General features: G+C 46.3%; 1 protein-coding gene across 1 annotated transcript in view; it reads left to right on the forward strand.

The window, feature by feature from the left end:
• LOC142923403 (hexokinase-2-like) overlaps positions 1-20166 on the forward strand; it is a gene marked incomplete at its 3' end in the record, with an annotated part of 34882 nt that extends 14716 nt beyond the window's left edge. Inside the window, exons 4-8 of the mRNA XM_076064491.1 lie at positions 9369-9488; positions 12258-12353; positions 16367-16466; positions 19296-19479; positions 20040-20166. Coding sequence (XP_075920606.1) covers positions 9369-9488; positions 12258-12353; positions 16367-16466; positions 19296-19479; positions 20040-20166 — 627 coding nt within the window. The remainder of the gene's footprint in view (positions 1-9368; positions 9489-12257; positions 12354-16366; positions 16467-19295; positions 19480-20039) is intronic.
• Between the last annotated feature and the right edge of the window lie 5 nt (positions 20167-20171).

Here is a 20171-nt window from a genome sequence, read left to right on the forward strand (position 1 = left end):
TAACACAATATACACTACACTATACACTACACTACACACTATACACTACACTATACACTATACACTACACTATACACTACACTACACTATACACTACACTATACACTACACACGAAGTTTACCCCATCCCTACACATGCCATGCAGGGGTCAGGCCGCCAGGTGCCTAACACACAATACACTATACACTACACTATACACTACACTATACACTACACTATACACTACACTACACTATACACTACACTATACACTACAAACGAAGTTTACCCCATCCCTACACTCGCCATGCAGGGGTCAGGCCGCCAGGTGGCTAACACAATATACACTACACTATACACTACACTATACACTACACACGAAGTTTACCCCATCCCTACACTCGCCATGCAGGGGTCAGGCCGCCAGGTGGCTAACACACTATACACTACACTATACACTACACTATACACTACACACGAAGTTTACCCCATCCCTACACTCGCCATGCAGGGGTCAGGCCGCCAGGTGGCTAACACACACTATACACTACACTATACACTACACTATACACTACATTATACACTACACTATACACTACACTATACACTACACTACACACTACACTATACACTACACACGAAGTTTACCCCATCCCTACACATGCCATGCAGGGGTCAGGCCGCCAGGTGGCTAACACACTATACACTACACTATACACTACACTATACACTATACACTACACTATACACTACACACGAAGTTTACCCCATCCCTACACATGCCATGCAGGGGTCAGGCCGCCAGGTGGCTAACACACTATACACTATACACTACACTATACACTATACACTACACTATACACTACACTATACACTACACTATACACTACACACGAAGTTTACCCCATCCCTACACATGCCATGCAGGGGTCAGGCCGCCAGGTGGCTAACACACAATATACACTATACACTACACTATACACTACACTATACACTACACTACACTATACACTACACTATACACTACACACGAAGTTTACCCCATCCCTACACATGCCATGCAGGGGTCAGGCCGCCAGGTGGCTAACACACAATATACACTATACACTACACTATACACTACACTATACACTACACTACACTATACACTACACTATACACTACACACGAAGTTTACCCCATCCCTACACATGCCATGCAGGGGTCAGGCCGCCAGGTGGCTAACACACAATATACACTATACACTACACTATACACTACACTATACACTACACTACACTATACACTACACTATACACTACACACGAAGTTTACCCCATCCCTACACATGCCATGCAGGGGTCAGGCCGCCAGGTGGCTAACACACAATATACACTATACACTACACTATACACTACACTATACACTACACTACACTATACACTACACTATACACTACACACGAAGTTTACCCCATCCCTACACATGCCATGCAGGGGTCAGGCCGCCAGGTGGCTAACACAATACACTATACACTACACTATACACTACACTATACACTACACTATACACTACACTATACACTACACTATACACTACACTATACACTACACTATACACTATACACTACACTATACACTACACTATACACTACACTATACACTACACACGAAGTTTACCCCATCCCTACACATGCCATGCAGGGGTCAGGCCGCCAGGTGGCTAACACACTATACACTACACTATACACTATACACTACACTATACACTACACTATACACTATACTATACACTACACTACACACTATACACTACACCATACACTAGACTATACACTATACACTACACTACACACGAAGTTTACCCCATCCCTACACATGCCATGCAGGGGTCAGGCCGCCAGGTGGCTAACACACTATACACTACACTATACACTATACACTACACTATACACTACACTATACACTATACTATACACTACACTACACACTATACACTACACCATACACTAGACTATACACTATACACTACACTACACACGAAGTTTACCCCATCCCTACACATGCCATGCAGGGGTCAGGCCGCCAGGTGGCTAACACAATATACACTACACTATACACTACACTACACACTATACACTACACTATACACTATACACTACACTATACACTACACTACACTATACACTACACTATACACTACACACGAAGTTTACCCCATCCCTACACATGCCATGCAGGGGTCAGGCCGCCAGGTGGCTAACACACAATACACTATACACTACACTATACACTACACTATACACTACACTATACACTACACTATACACTACACACGAAGTTTACCCCATCCCTACACATGCCATGCAGGGGTCAGGCCGCCAGGTGGCTAACACAATACACTACACTATACACTACACACTATACACTACACTACACACTATACACTACACCATACACTAGACTATACACTATACACTACACTACACACGAAGTTTACCCCATCCCTACACATGCCATGCAGGGGTCAGGCCGCCAGGTGGCTAACACAATATACACTACACTATACACTACACTACACACTATACACTACACTATACACTATACACTACACTATACACTACACTACACTATACACTACACTATACACTACACACGAAGTTTACCCCATCCCTACACATGCCATGCAGGGGTCAGGCCGCCAGGTGGCTAACACACAATACACTATACACTACACTATACACTACACTATACACTACACACGAAGTTTACCCCATCCCTACACATGCCATGCAGGGGTCAGGCCGCCAGGTGGCTAACACACAATACACTATACACTACACTATACACTACACTATACACTACACTATACACTACACTATACACTACACACGAAGTTTACCCCATCCCTACACATGCCATGCAGGGGTCAGGCCGCCAGGTGGCTAACACAATACACTACACTATACACTACACACTATACACTACACTACACACTATACACTACACTATACACTACACACGAAGTTTACCCCATCCCTACACATGCCATGCAGGGGTCAGGCCGCCAGGTGGCTAACACACACTATACACTACACTATACACTACACTATACACTACACTATACACTACACACGAAGTTTACCCCATCCCTACACATGCCATGCAGGGGTCAGGCCGCCAGGTGGCTAACACAATACACTATACACTACACTATACACTATACTATACACTATACTATACACTATACACTACACTACACACTATATACTACACTATACACTAGACTATACACTATACACTACACTATACACTACACACGAAGTTTACCCCATCCCTACACATGCCATGCAGGGGTCAGGCCGCCAGGTGAGTAACACACAATATACACTACACTATACACTACACTATACTATACACTATACACTATACTATACACTACACTATACACTACACTATACACATACACTACACTATACACTACACTATACACTACACACTACACTATACACTACACACTATACACTACAGACGCACTACACATACACAATACACTATACACTACACTATACACTACACACTATACATACACACTACACATACACTACACACTATACACTACACACACATACACTATACACTACACTACACACTACACTATACACTACACACTATACACTACACACTACACTACTATACACTACACACACACACTACACATACACTACACACTATACACTACACACTACACTATACACTACACACTATACACTACACTACACACACTACACATACACTACACACTATACACTACACTACACTATACACTACACACTATACACTACACTACACACTACACTATACACTACACATACACTACACACTACACACACTATACACTACACACTATACACTACACACTATACACTTAACTACACTATACACTACACACTATACACTACACACAATACACTACACACACACTACACATACACACTACACACACACTACACACACTACACATACACACACACTACACATACACTACACACACAGACTACACACACTACACATACACACACACACTACACACACACTACACATACACACACACTACACACACTACACACACTACACATACACACACACTACACACACACTACACACACTACACACTACACACACTACACTACACACACACACTACACACACTACACTACACACACACTACACACACTACACACTATACATACACACACACACACTACACACACACACTACACATACTACACATACACACTATACATACATACTGCACACTACACACACTACACAAACACTACACACACACTACACAGACACTACACACACACTACACACACTACACACACTACACAAACTACACACACACACACGCACACTACACACACACACTACACACACACTACACACACACTACACACACACACTACACAAACACTACACACACACTACACACACACTACACACACACTACACACTACACACACTACACACACACTACACACACACTACACACACTACACACACACTACACACACACACTACACACACACACTACACATACACACTATACATCACTACACATACACACACACTACACACACACTACACATACACACTACACATACACACTACACATACACTTCACACACTACACGCACACACTACACACACACTACACACACTATACACACACTACACATACACTACACACACACTATACATACACACTACACGCACACTACACACACTACACACGCACTACACACACACACTACACACACACACTATACATACACTACACATACACACACTATACATACACTACACATACACACACACTACACACACACTACACACACTACACACACTACACACACACTACACACACCACACACACACTACACAAACTACACACACACACTACACACTACACACTCTACACACACACTACACACACTATACACTACACTACACACACTACACACACACTACACACACAGACTACACACACACACTACACACACTACACACACACTACACACACTACACACACTACACATACACACACACTACACACACACTACACACTACACACACTACACTACACACACTACACTACACACACACTACACACACTACACACTATACATACACACACACTACACACACACACTACACATACTACACATACACACTATACATACACACTATACATACACACACACTACACATACACACTACACATACACACTACACACACTACACACACACTACACACACACTACACAGACACTACACACACACTACACACACTACACACACTACACAAACTACACACACACACACGCACACTACACACACACACTACACACACACTACACACACACTACACACACACACTACACACACACTACACAAACACTACACACACACTACACACACACTACACACACACACACTACACACACTACACACACACTACACACACACTACACACACTACACACACACTACACTACACACACTACACACACACACACACTACACACACACACTACACATACACACTACACATACACACACACACTACACATACACACTATACATACACTACACATACACACACACTACACACACACTACACATACACACTACACATACACACTACACATACACTTCACACACTACACGCACACACTACACACACACTACACACACTATACACACACTACACATACACTACACACACACTATACATACACACTACACGCACACTACACACTACACACGCACTACACACACACACTACACACACACACTATACATACACTACACATACACACACTATACATACACTACACATACACACACACTACACACACACTACACACACACTACACACACTACACACACACTACACACACTACACATATACACACACTACACACACACTACACACACTACACACACACACTACACACACACTACACACACACACTACACACACTACACACTATAATACACTACACATACACACACACCACACTACACACACACTACACATACACATTATACATACACTACACGCACTACACACACTAGACACACTACACATACATACTACACACACACACTACACAGACACTACACACACACTACACACACCACACACACACACTACACACACTACACAAACTACACACACACACTACACACTCTACACACACACTACACACACACTACACACACTATACACTACACTACACACACTACACACACAGTTTACACACACACACTACACACACTACACACACACTACACACATAGACTATACACACTACACACACACACTACACACACACTACACACACACACACCACACACTACACACACACTACACACACACTACACACACACTACACACACACTACACTACACACACTACTCACACACACACTACACACACACACTACACATACACACTACACATACACACACACACTACACATACACACTATACATACACTACACATACACACACACTACACACACACTACACATACACACTACACATACACACTACACATACACTTCACACACTACACGCACACACTACACACACACTACACACACTATACACACACTACACATACACTACACACACACTATACATACACACTACACGCACACTACACACTACACACGCACTACACACACACACACTACACACACACACACTATACATACACTACACATACACACACTATACATACACTACACATACACACACACTACACACACACTACACACACTACACACACACTACACACACTACACACACACTACACACACTACACACACTACACATATACACACACTACACACACACTACACACACTACACACACACACTACACACACACTACACACACACACTACACACACTACACACACTACACACTATAATACACTACACATACACACACACTACACTACACACACACTACACATACACATTATACATACACTACACGCACTACACACACTAGACACACTACACATACATACTACACACACACACTACACAGACACTACACACACACTACACACACCACACACACACTACACACACTACACAAACTACACACACACACTACACACTACACACTCTACACACACACTACACACACACTACACACACTATACACTACACTACACACACTACACACACACTACACACACAGACTACACACACACACTACACACACTACACACACACTACACACACAGACTATACACACTACACACACTACACACACACACACTATACATACACTACACATACACACACACTACACACACACTACACACACTACACACACTACACATACACACACACTACACACACACTACACACACTACACACACACACACTACACACACTACACACACTACACATATACACACACTACACACACACTACACACACTACACACACACACTACACACACACTACACACACTATACACACACACTACACACACACTACACACACATACTACACACACTACACACTATAATACACTACACATACACACACACTACACTACACACACACTACACATACACACTACACACACTCCACACACACTACACACACTACACATACATACTACACACACACACTACACAGACACTACACACACACTACACACACCACACACACACTACACACACATAACAAACTACACACACACTACACACACACTACACACTCTACACACACACTACACACACACACTACACACACTACACATACTCACACACACACACTACACACACACTACACACACTACACACACTATACACTACACTACACACACTACACACACACTACACACACTACACACACAGACTACACACACACACTACACACACACTACACACACAGACTACACACACTACACACACACTACACACACACTACACACACACTACACACACTACACACACACTCCACACACTCCACACACACTACACACACTGCACACTACACACACGCTACACACACACTACATGCACTACACACGCACTACACACACTACACACACACTACACACACTACACACACACTACACACGCACTACACACACTACACACACACTACACACACACACTACACACACTACACACACACTACACACACCACACACACACACTACACAGACTACACACACACACACACTACACACACTACACACACACTACACACACAGACTACACACACTACACACACACTACACACACACTACACACACTACACACACTACACACTACACACACACTACACACACACTACACACACTCCACACACACACTACACACACTACACACACACTACACACACTACACACACACTACACACACACACTACACACACACTACTCACACACACAACACACACACTACACACACACACTACACACACACTACACACGCACTACACACACTACACACACACTACACACACACTACACAAACTACACACACTACACACACACTACACACACACACTACACACACTATACACACTACACTACACACACTATACACGCACTACACACACTACACACGCACTACACACACTACACACACACTACACACACACTACACACACACTACACACACACTACACACACGCTACACACACACTACACACACTACACACACACTACACACACTACACACACACACTACACACACACTACACACACACACCACACACACACACTACACACACTACACACACACTACACACACACTACACACACTACACACACACTACACACACACACACACTACACACACTACACACACTACACACCACACACACACTACACACACTACACTACTACACTACACTACTACACACTACACTACACTACACACTACTACATGCTACACTACATGCTACACAACACTACTACACTACATGCTACACTACACTACTACACTACACACTACTACATACTACACTACATCCTACACTACACTACACACTACACTACACTGCTACACTACACACTAAACTACACTGCTACACTACATGCTACACTACACTACATGCTACACTACACTACTACACTACACACTACTACATACTACACTACATCCTACACTACACTACACACTACACTGCTACACTACATGCTACACTACATACTACACTACATACTACACTACATGCTACACTACACTACTACACTACACTACTACACTACACTACTACACTACATGCTACACTACACTACTACACCACTACTACACTACATGCTACACTACACTCACCGTGTGTCCCACCGCACAGCTCTTTGATCACATTGCGGGCTGCATGGCTGAGTTTCTGGGCGGCCTCCACATCAAGGAGCAGCGGCTGCCCCTGGGGTTCACTTTCTCCTTCCCCTGCCTGCAGAACCGCCTTGACGAGGTGACGGCAACAACTACAACAATCACAACAACAACTACAATCACAACAACAACAACCACAACAACAACTACAACAATCACAACTACAACAATCACAACAACAACAACTACAACAATCACAACTACAATCACAAAAACAACTACAACAACAACAATCACAACAACAACTACAACAACTACAACAATCACAACAACAACTACAACAATCACAACAACAACTACAACAATCACAACAACAACTACAACAATCACAACAACAACTACAACAATCACAACAACAACTACAACAATCACAACAACAACTACAACAATCACAACAACAACTACAACAATCACAACAACAACTACAACAATCACAACAACAACTACAACAATCACAACAACAACTACAACAATCACAACAACAACTACAACAATCACAACAACAACTACAACAATCACAACAACAACTACAACAATCACAACAACAACTACAACAATCACAACAACAACTACAACAATCACAACAACTACAACAATCACAACAACAACAATCACAACAACTACAACAATCACAACAACAACTACAACAACTACAGCAACAACAATCACAACAACAATCACAACAACAATCACAACAACAACTACAACAATCACAACAACTACAACAATCACAACAACAACAATCACAACAACAATCACAACAACTACAACAACAATCACAACTACAACAACTACAATCACAACAACAACTACAATCACAACAACAACTACAATCACAACAACAACTGCAGCAACCACAACAACAACTACAACAATCACAACTACAACAATCACAACAACAACTACAACAATCACAACAACAACTACAACAATCACAACTACAACAACCACAACTACAACAATCACAACTACAACAATCACAACTACAACAACCACAACAACAACTACAACAATCACAACTACAACAATCACAACAACTACAACAATCACAACAACTACAACAATCACAACAACAACTACAACAATCACAACAACAACTACAACAATCACAACAACAACAATCACAACAACAACAACTACAATCACAACAACAACTACAATCACAACAACAACTACAATCACAACAACAACAACAACTACAATCACAACAACAACTACAATCACAACAATCACAACAACAATCACAACAACAACTACAACAATCACAACAACTACAACAACAACAATCACAACTACAACAATCACAACAACAACTACAACAATCACAACAACAACAATCACAACAACCACAACAACAACTACAACAATCACAACAACTACAACAACAATCACAACAATAATCACAACAACAACAATCACAACTACAACAATCACAACAACAACAATCACAACAACAACTACAACAATCACAACTACAACAATCACAACAACAACAATCACAACAACAATCACAACAACCACAACAACAACTACAACAATCACAACAACAAACACAACAACAATCACAACAACAATCACAACAACAACAATCACAACAACAACTACAACAATCACAACAACTACAACAATCACAACTACAACAACCACAACAATCACAACAACAACACACAACATCCACAACAACAAGAACCACAACACAACAAACACAACAACACAACAACCGCACAACAACCACAACAACAACAATCACAACAACAACAACAACAACCACAACAACACAACAAACCACAACAACAACACAACTACAACAACCACAACAACAACAATCACAACAACTACAACAACCACAACAACCACGACTACAACAACAACACAACAACCACAACAACAACAATCACAACAACTACAACAACCACAACAACCACAACAACAACCACACAACAACAATCACAACAACCACAACACAACAACACAACAACAACAAGACAACAACCACAACAACCACAACAATCACAACCCCACAACAACCACAACAACAACAACCACACCAACAACAACTACAACAACAATCACAACAACAACCACAACGACAACCACAAAAACAACAATCACAACAACAACAACCACAATAACACAACAAAACAACAACCACACAACAACAACACAACTACATCCACAACAACAACCACAACAACCACAACAACAACAACCACAACACAACAACAATGATCACAACAAGAACCACCCCATTCGCCCCACCTCCCTCCCTCCCCCCTATCCTCTCAGCTATTTCTTAAACTTTTTTAGGTGTTCTTGTTGTTGTTATTATTATTCTTGGTTCTTTCGGTAAAGTCACGTTTAAAGGGAAACAATAAAATAATAAAAATATAAAACGATTAAAATTATCGTAAAACAATACAATTATTATTCTTGGTTCTTTCGGTTAAAGTCACCACCACGTAGAAGGGAAACAATAAAATAATAAAAATATAAAACAATAAAATTATTGTAAAACAATACAATTATTATTCTTGGTTCTTTCGGTAAAGTCACCGCGTTAGAAGGGAAACAACAAAATAATAAAAATATAAAACAATAAAATTCTCTCGACGTTTCGACTGGAACACAAGAAGCAATCATCATCAGGTGTGAAAACCACAGCAATTTTCCTGCTTTGTTAAAAAATATTTTATTGTTTCCCTTCTACGTGACTTTACCGAAAGAACCAAGAATAATAATTGTATTGTTTTAAGAACCAAGAATATGAATCACTGCAGTCAAGAAAGCTTTAAATCAAAAGATGTTGTTGTTGTTGACGTGGTTGCTGTTGTTGTTGACATGTCCGCAGAGCACGCTGATCAACTGGACCAAGGGCTTCAACGCTACCGGCGTGGAGGGGAGAGACGTTGTGCAGCTGCTGAGAGAGGCGATCAAGAGGCGTGGGGTGAGGGTGTAGCAGAGACTCGGGGTGTAGCAGAGACTCGGGGTGTAGTGGAGACTCGGGGTGTAGTAGAGACTCGGGGTGTAGTGGAGACTCGGGGTGTAGTGGAGACTCGGGGTGTAGTAGAGACTCGGGGTGTAGTGGAGACTCGGGGTGTAGTGGAGACTCAGGGTGTAGCAGAGACTCGGGGTGTAGTAGAGACTCAGGGTTTAGTAGAGACTCGGGGTATAGAGACTCAGGGTGTAGCAGAGACACGGGGTGTAGTAGAGACTCGGGGTGTAGTAGAGACTCGGGGTGTAGCAGAGACTCGGGGTGTAGCGGAGACACGGGGTGTAGTAGAGACTCGGGGTGTAGTAGAGACTCAGGGTTTAGTAGAGACTCGGGGTATAGAGACTCAGGGTGTAGCAGAGACTCGGGGTGTAGCAGAGACTCAGGGTGTAGTAGAGACTCGGGGTGTAGTAGAGACTCGGGGTGTAGCAGAGACACGGGGTGTAGTAGAGACTCGGGGTGTAGTAGAGACTCAGGGTTTAGTAGAGACTCGGGGTATAGAGACTCAGGGTGTAGCAGAGACTCGGGGTGTAGCAGAGACACGGGGTGTAGTAGAGACTCGGGGTGTAGTAGAGACTCAGGGTTTAGTAGAGACTCGGGGTATAGAGACTCAGGGTGTAGCAGAGACTCGGGGTGTAGCAGAGACTCAGGGTGTAGTAGAGACTCGGAGTGTAGTAGAGACTCGGGGTGTAGCAGAGACTCAGGGTGTAGAGACTCAGGGCCTAGTAGAGACTCAGGGTGTAGTAGAGACTCAGGGTGTAGTAGAGACTCAGGGTGTAGTAGAGTCTCAGGGTGTAGCAGAGACTCGGGGTGTAGAGACTCAGGGTGTATAGGCTCGGGGTGTAGTAGAGACTCAGGGTTTAGTAGAGACTCAGGGTTTAGTAGAGACTCAGGGTGTAGTAGAGACTTGGGGTGTAGTAGAGACTCGGGGTGTAGTAGAGACTCGGAGTGTAGTAGAGACTCAGGGTGTAGCAGAGACTCAGGGTGTAGCAGAGACTCGGGGTGTAGTAGAGACTCGGGGTGTAGTAGAGACTCGGGGTGTAGTAGAGACTCAGGGTCTAGTAGAGACTCAGGGTCTAGTAGAGTCTCAGGGCGTAGAGACTCAGGGTGTAGTAGAGACTCGGGGTGTAGTAGAGACTCAGGGTGTAGTAGAGTCTCAGGGTCTAGTAGAGTCTCAGGGTCTAGTAGAGTCTCAGGGCGTAAAGACTCAGGGTGTAGTAGAGACTCAGGATGTAGCAGAGACTCAGGGTGTAGTAGAGACTCTGGGTGTAGTAGAGACTCGGGGTGTAGTAGAGACTCGGGGTGTAGCAGAGACTCGGGGTGTAGTGGAGACTCAGGGTGTAGCAGAGACTCGGGGTGTAGTGGAGACTCGGGGTATAGAGACTCGGTGTGTAGCAGAGACTCGGGGTGTAGCAGAGACTCAGGGTGTAGTAGAGACTCGGGGTGTAGAGACTCAGGGTATAGAGACTCAGGGTGTAGAGACTCAGGGCCTAGTAGAGACTCGGGGTGTAGTAGAGACTCAGGGTGTATTAGAGACTCAGGGTGTAGTAGAGTCTCAGGGTGTAGCAGAGACTCGGGGTGTAGAGACTCAGGGTGTATAGGCTCGGGGTGTAGTAGAGACTCAGGGTTTAGTAGAGACTCAGGGTTTAGTAGAGACTCAGGGTGTAGTAGAGACTTGGGGTGTAGTAGAGACTCGGGGTGTAGTAGAGACTCAGGGTGTAGTAGAGACTCAGGGTGTAGCAGAGACTCAGGGTGTAGCAGAGACTCGGGGTGTAGTAGAGACTCGGGGTGTAGTAGAGACTCAGGGTGTAGTAGAGTCTCAGGGTCTAGTAGAGTCTCAGGGTCTAGTAGAGTCTCAGGGCGTAGAGACTCAGGGTGTAGTAGAGACTCAGGATGTAGTAGAGACTCGGGGTGTAGTAGAGACTCAGGATGTAGTAGAGACTCGGGGTGTAGTAGAGACTCAGGGTGTAGTAGAGACTCAGGGTGTAGCAGAGACTTGGGGTCTGGAGACTCAGGTGTCACAGAGACTCGGGGTGTAGTAGAGACTCAGGGTCTAGAGTCTCAGGGTGTAGCAGAGACTCAGGGTCTAGTAGAGTCTCAGAGTGTAGCAGAGACTCAGGGTCTAGTAGAGTCTCAGGGCGTAGAGACTCAGGGTGTAGTAGAGACTCAGGGTGTAGTAGAGACTCAGGGTGTAGTAGAGTCTCAGGGTCTAGTAGAGTCTCAGGGTCTAGTAGAGTCTCAGGGCGTAGAGACTCAGGGTGTAGTAGAGACTCAGGATGTAGTAGAGACTCAGGGTGTAGTAGAGTCTCAGGGTGTAGCAGAGACTCAGGGTGTAGCAGAGACTCAGGGTGTAGTAGAGTCTCAGGGTGTAGCAGAGACTCGGGGTGTAGTAGAGTCTCAGGGTGTAGTAGAGACTCGGGGTGTAGTAGAGACTCAGGGTGTAGTAGAGTCTCAGGGTCTAGTAGAGTCTCAGGGTCTAGTAGAGTCTCAGGGCGTAGAGACTCAGGGTGTAGTAGAGACTCAGGATGTAGTAGAGACTCAGGGTGTAGTAGAGACTCAGGGTGTAGCAGAGACTTGGGGTCTGGAGACTCAGGTGTCACAGAGACTCAGGGTCTAGAGTCTAAGGGTGTAGAGACTCAGGGTCTAGAGACTCGGGGTGTAGTAGAGACTCAGGGTCTAGAGTCTCAGGGTGTAGCAGAGACTCAGGGTCTAGTAGAGTCTCAGAGTGTAGCAGAGACTCAGGGTCTAGTAGAGTCTCAGGGCGTAGAGACTCAGGGTGTAGTAGAGTCTCAGGGTGTAGCAGAGACTCGGGGTGTAGTAGAGTCTCAGGGTGTAGTAGAGACTCGGGGTGTAGTAGAGACTCAGGGTGTAGTAGAGTCTCAGGGTCTAGTAGAGTCTCAGGGTCTAGTAGACTCAGGTGTCACAGAGACTCAGGGTCTAGAGTCTAAGGGTGTAGAGACTCAGGGTCTAGAGACTCGGGGTGTAGTAGAGACTCAGGGTCTAGAGTCTCAGGGTGTAGCAGAGACTCAGGGTCTAGTAGAGTCTCAGAGTGTAGCAGAGACTCAGGGTCTAGTAGAGTCTCAGAGTGTAGCAGAGACTCAGGGTCTAGTAGAGTCTCAGGGCGTAGAGACTCAGGGTGTAGTAGAGTCTCAGGGTGTAGCAGAGACTCGGGGTGTAGTAGAGTCTCAGGGTGTAGTAGAGACTCGGGGTGTAGTAGAGACTCAGGGTGTAGTAGAGTCTCAGGGTCTAGTAGAGTCTCAGGGTCTAGTAGACTCAGGTGTCACAGAGACTCAGGGTCTAGAGTCTAAGGGTGTAGAGACTCAGGGTCTAGAGACTCGGGGTGTAGTAGAGACTCAGGGTCTAGAGTCTCAGGGTGTAGCAGAGACTCAGGGTCTAGTAGAGTCTCAGAGTGTAGCAGAGACTCAGGGTCTAGTAGAGTCTCAGGGCGTAGAGACTCAGGGTGTAGTAGAGTCTCAGGGTGTAGCAGAGACTCGGGGTGTAGTAGAGTCTCAGGGTGTAGTAGAGACTCGGGGTGTAGTAGAGACTCAGGGTGTAGTAGAGTCTCAGGGTCTAGTAGAGTCTCAGGGTCTAGTAGACTCAGGTGTCACAGAGACTCAGGGTCTAGAGTCTAAGGGTGCAGAGACTCAGGGTCTAGAGACTCGGGGTGTAGTAGAGACTCAGGGTCTAGTAGAGTCTCAGAGTGTAGCAGAGACTCAGGGTCTAGTAGAGTCTCAGAGTGTAGCAGAGACTCAGGGTCTAGTAGAGTCTCAGAGTGTAGCAGAGACTCAGGGTCTAGTAGAGTCTCAGGGCGTAGAGACTCAGGGTGTAGTAGAGTCTCAGGGTGTAGTAGAGACTCAGGGTGTAGTAGAGACTCAGGGTGTAGTAGAGACTCAGGGTGTAGCAGAGACTCGGGGTGTAGAGGGACCGCGGCGGTGACCTGTGTCTGTCCCGCTGTCCGCGTGCGTCAGGACTATGACGTGGACGTGGTGGCGGTGGTGAACGACACGGTGGGCACCATGATGACATGCGGCTACGAAGACCCCAACTGCGAGATCGGACTCATCGTGGGTGAGTACTCGTACTGGTACCTGGGTGAGTACTCGTCCTGGTACCTGGGTGAGTACTCGTACTGGTACCTGGGTGAGTACTCGTACTGGTACCTGGGTGAGTACTCGTACTGGTACCTGGGTGAGTACTCGTCCTGGTCCCTGGGTGAGTACTCACCGGGTGGGCACTGGTCCCCGCGCAGTGCCCCCGTTCAGAGGCACGCGGGAGACGGCGTGGAGGCAACGTCCTCTCTTCGTCGGCAGCCCCGCCTGGCCTATTAAGACCCGAAATGGTTCATCAAATCTTTCCAATGATTGCTAAGCCAGAATCCATCTTCTCGGTTGAAATTGTCTCTGTGCTTGTATACGTGGATAGCCTCGTGAACGAATCTGGCTTAGCAATCATTGGAAAGATTTGATAAGCCATTTCAGGTCTTAATTGATTGTTCACGCTTACAGTGGCTTTCAGACAGCATGCATTAATTTTTCGTCTCCCCCCTCTTCTTTTCAGAACATAGATGGACTCGTCCTTCTTAATAAACTGCCAAATCGCCGCGCGTGGCGCTGACGTTTTTATAAATAAATGCGCCGTTTAAAAATAAATAAATTAACGCAAACCGACACACCTGATGACGACCGTTTGTGTTACGGTCGAAACGTCGTGAGAATTTTGACTGTTTTATATATTTTTTATTATTTTTTTATTGTTTCCCTTCGTACGTGGTGGTGACTTTACCGAAAGAGCTAAGAGTACGAATTACTGCAGTCACGAAAAGCCTTAAATCAAAATCCCGCCCTGACCTGTTTGGGGGTCCCGTTTATGGTCCCGGCGCAGGGAGCTCCGTCCGCCCCTTTCCACGCTCTCGCTCCCCACACAGGCCGGCTTCACGTATCCACCGATGCCACTGCACCTGTAACTTACACTCGTACACTCGTACTCGGCCTGGACCAGGCCCCATACCGGGCTCTGCACCAGGCCTCGTACCAGGCCTCAAACCAGGCCTCACACCAGGCCTTGTACCAGGCCCCGCACACCAGGCCTCACACTAGGCCTCACACCAGGCCTCACACCAGGCCCCGTACCAGGCCTCACACCAGGCTCCACACCAGGCCTCACACCAGGCCCCGTACCAGGCCTCACACCAGGCCTCACACTAGGCCTCACACCAGGCCTCACACCAGGCCTCGTACCAGGCCTCACACCAGGCCTCACACCAGGCCTCACACCAGGCCTCACACCAGGGCCTCAAACCAGACCTCACACCAGGCCTCACACCAGGCCTCGTACCAGGGCCTCACACTAGGCCTCACACCAGGCCTCACACCAGGGCCTCACACCAGGCCTCACACCAGGCCTCACACCAGGCCTCGTACCAGGCCTCAAACCAGGCCTCACACCAGGCCTCGTACCAGGCCTCACACCAGGCCTCACACCAGGGCCTCACACCAGGCCTCACACCAGGCCTCACACCAGGCCTCACACCAGGCCTCACACCAGGCCTCACACCAGGCCCCAAACCAGGGCCTCACACCAGGCCTCACACCAGGCCTCACACCAGGGCCTCACACCAGGCCCCGTACCAGGCCTCGTACCAGGCCTCACACCAGGGCCTCACACCAGGCCTCACACCAGGCCCAATCTTGACTCTGGTGGTGGTGATGTTGATGATAACGTTGATGATGTTGATGACAATGGTGGTGGTGGCGATGGTGACGATGTTGATGATGATGGTGTCGATGTTGATGATGATGGTGGCGATGATGATGACGTTGATGACAATGGTGGTGGTGGCGATGTTGATGATGTTGATGATGATGTTGATGATGGTGGCGATGTTGATGATAATGGTGATGACGTTGATGACAATGGTGGTGGTGACGTTGATGATAACGTTGATGACGTTGATGACAATGGCGGTGGTGGCGATGGTGACGATGTTGATGATGGTGGCGATGTTGATGATGTTGATGATAATGGTGGTGGTGGCGATGGTGATGATGTTGATAATAATGTTGATGATGATGTTGATGATGATGGAGTCGATGTTGATGGTGGCGATGTTGATGATAATGTTGATGATGTTGATGGTGGCGATGTTGATGATGATGTTGATGATGATGTTGATGGTGGCGATGTTGATGATAATGGTGGTGGTGATGATGATGGCAATGTTGATGGTGATGGAGTCGATGTTGATGGTGGCGATGTTGATAATGTTGATGATGTTGATGGTGGCGATGTTGATGATGGTGGTGGCGATGTTGATGATGATGTTGATGGTGGCGATTTTGATGATGATGGTGGTGGTGGCGATGTTGATGATAATGTTGATGATGTTGATGGTGGCGATGTTGATGATGATGTTGATGATGATGTTGATGGTGGCGATGTTGATGATAATGGTGGTAGTGATGATGATGGCGATGTTGATGGTGGCGATGTTGATGATGGTGGTGGCGATGTTGATGATGATGTTGATGGTGGCGATTTTGATGATGATGGTGGTGGTGGCGATGTTGATGATAATGTTGATGATGTTGATGGTGGCGATGTTGATGATGGTGGTGGCGATGTTGATGATGATGTTGATGGTGGCGATGTTGATGATAATGTTGATGATGTTGATGGTGGCGATGTTGATGATGGTGGTGGCGATGATGTTGATGATGTTGATGGTGGCGATGTTGATGATAATCGTGGCGGTGGCGATGTTGATGATGGCGATGTTGATGGTGGCGATGTTGATGGTGGCGATGTTGATGATGATGTTGATGATAATCGTGGAGGTGGCGATGTTGATGATGATGTTGATGGTGGCGATGTTGATGACGGGGGTGGTGGCTGCGCCAGGCACGGGCAGCAACGCGTGCTACATGGAGGAGATGAGCAACGTGGAGCTGGTGGAGGGGGACGAGGGACGGATGTGCATCAACACGGAGTGGGGCGGATTCGGAGACGACGGAGCCCTGGACGACATCCGCACCGAGTTTGACCGCGCCGTAGACGCCGGCTCCCTCAACCCGGGGAAGCAAACGTACGGCTCCCGGCCCCGGCACCGTGGAGTGGGCCCACTCCCTGCCCCCCCCCCCACCCCCCAAATACACACACACACACACACGCCTCGGTGGTGGTGGTGGTCGTGGTGGCGGTGAAAGTGGTGGTGGAGGTGGTGTAAGTGGTGGTGGTGGTGGTGGAGGTGGTGGTGGTGGTGGTGGTGGTGGAGGTGGTGGAGGTGGTGGTGGAGGTGGTGGTGGTGTAGGTGGTGGTGGTGGTGGTGGTAGTGGTGGTGGAGGTGGTGGTGGAGGTGGTGGTGGTGTAGGTGGTGGTGGTGGTGGTAGTGGTGGTGGAGGTGGTGGTGGAGGTGGTGGTGGTGGAGGTGGTAGTGGTCGTGGTGGAGGTGGTGGAGGTGGTGGTGGAGGTGGTGGTGGTGGAGGTGGTGGTGGTGGAGGTGCAGGTGGTGGTGGCGAGCTGGTGATCGTAGTGATGATGATGATGGTGATGATGATGGTCGTGATGATGATCACATGATGATGATGGTGATGATTATGGTGATGATGATGGTGATGTATCTCTCTCTGTGTGCATCTACCCCAGCTTTGAGAAGATGACGAGTGGCATGTACATGGGTGAGCTGGTCCGCCACACCCTCCTCAAGCTCTCCTCCCTGGGAGTGATCTTCTGCGGTCAGGACGTGACGGACATCCTCACCCCGGGCAGCTTCCTCAC

This window comes from Petromyzon marinus, unplaced genomic scaffold, assembly GCF_048934315.1.
Source record: "Petromyzon marinus isolate PM22_M1 ecotype Great Lakes invasive population unplaced genomic scaffold, UKy_Petmar_22M1.pri1.0 PM_Scaffold_484, whole genome shotgun sequence".
Classification (NCBI taxonomy): Eukaryota; Metazoa; Chordata; class Hyperoartia; order Petromyzontiformes; family Petromyzontidae; genus Petromyzon; species Petromyzon marinus.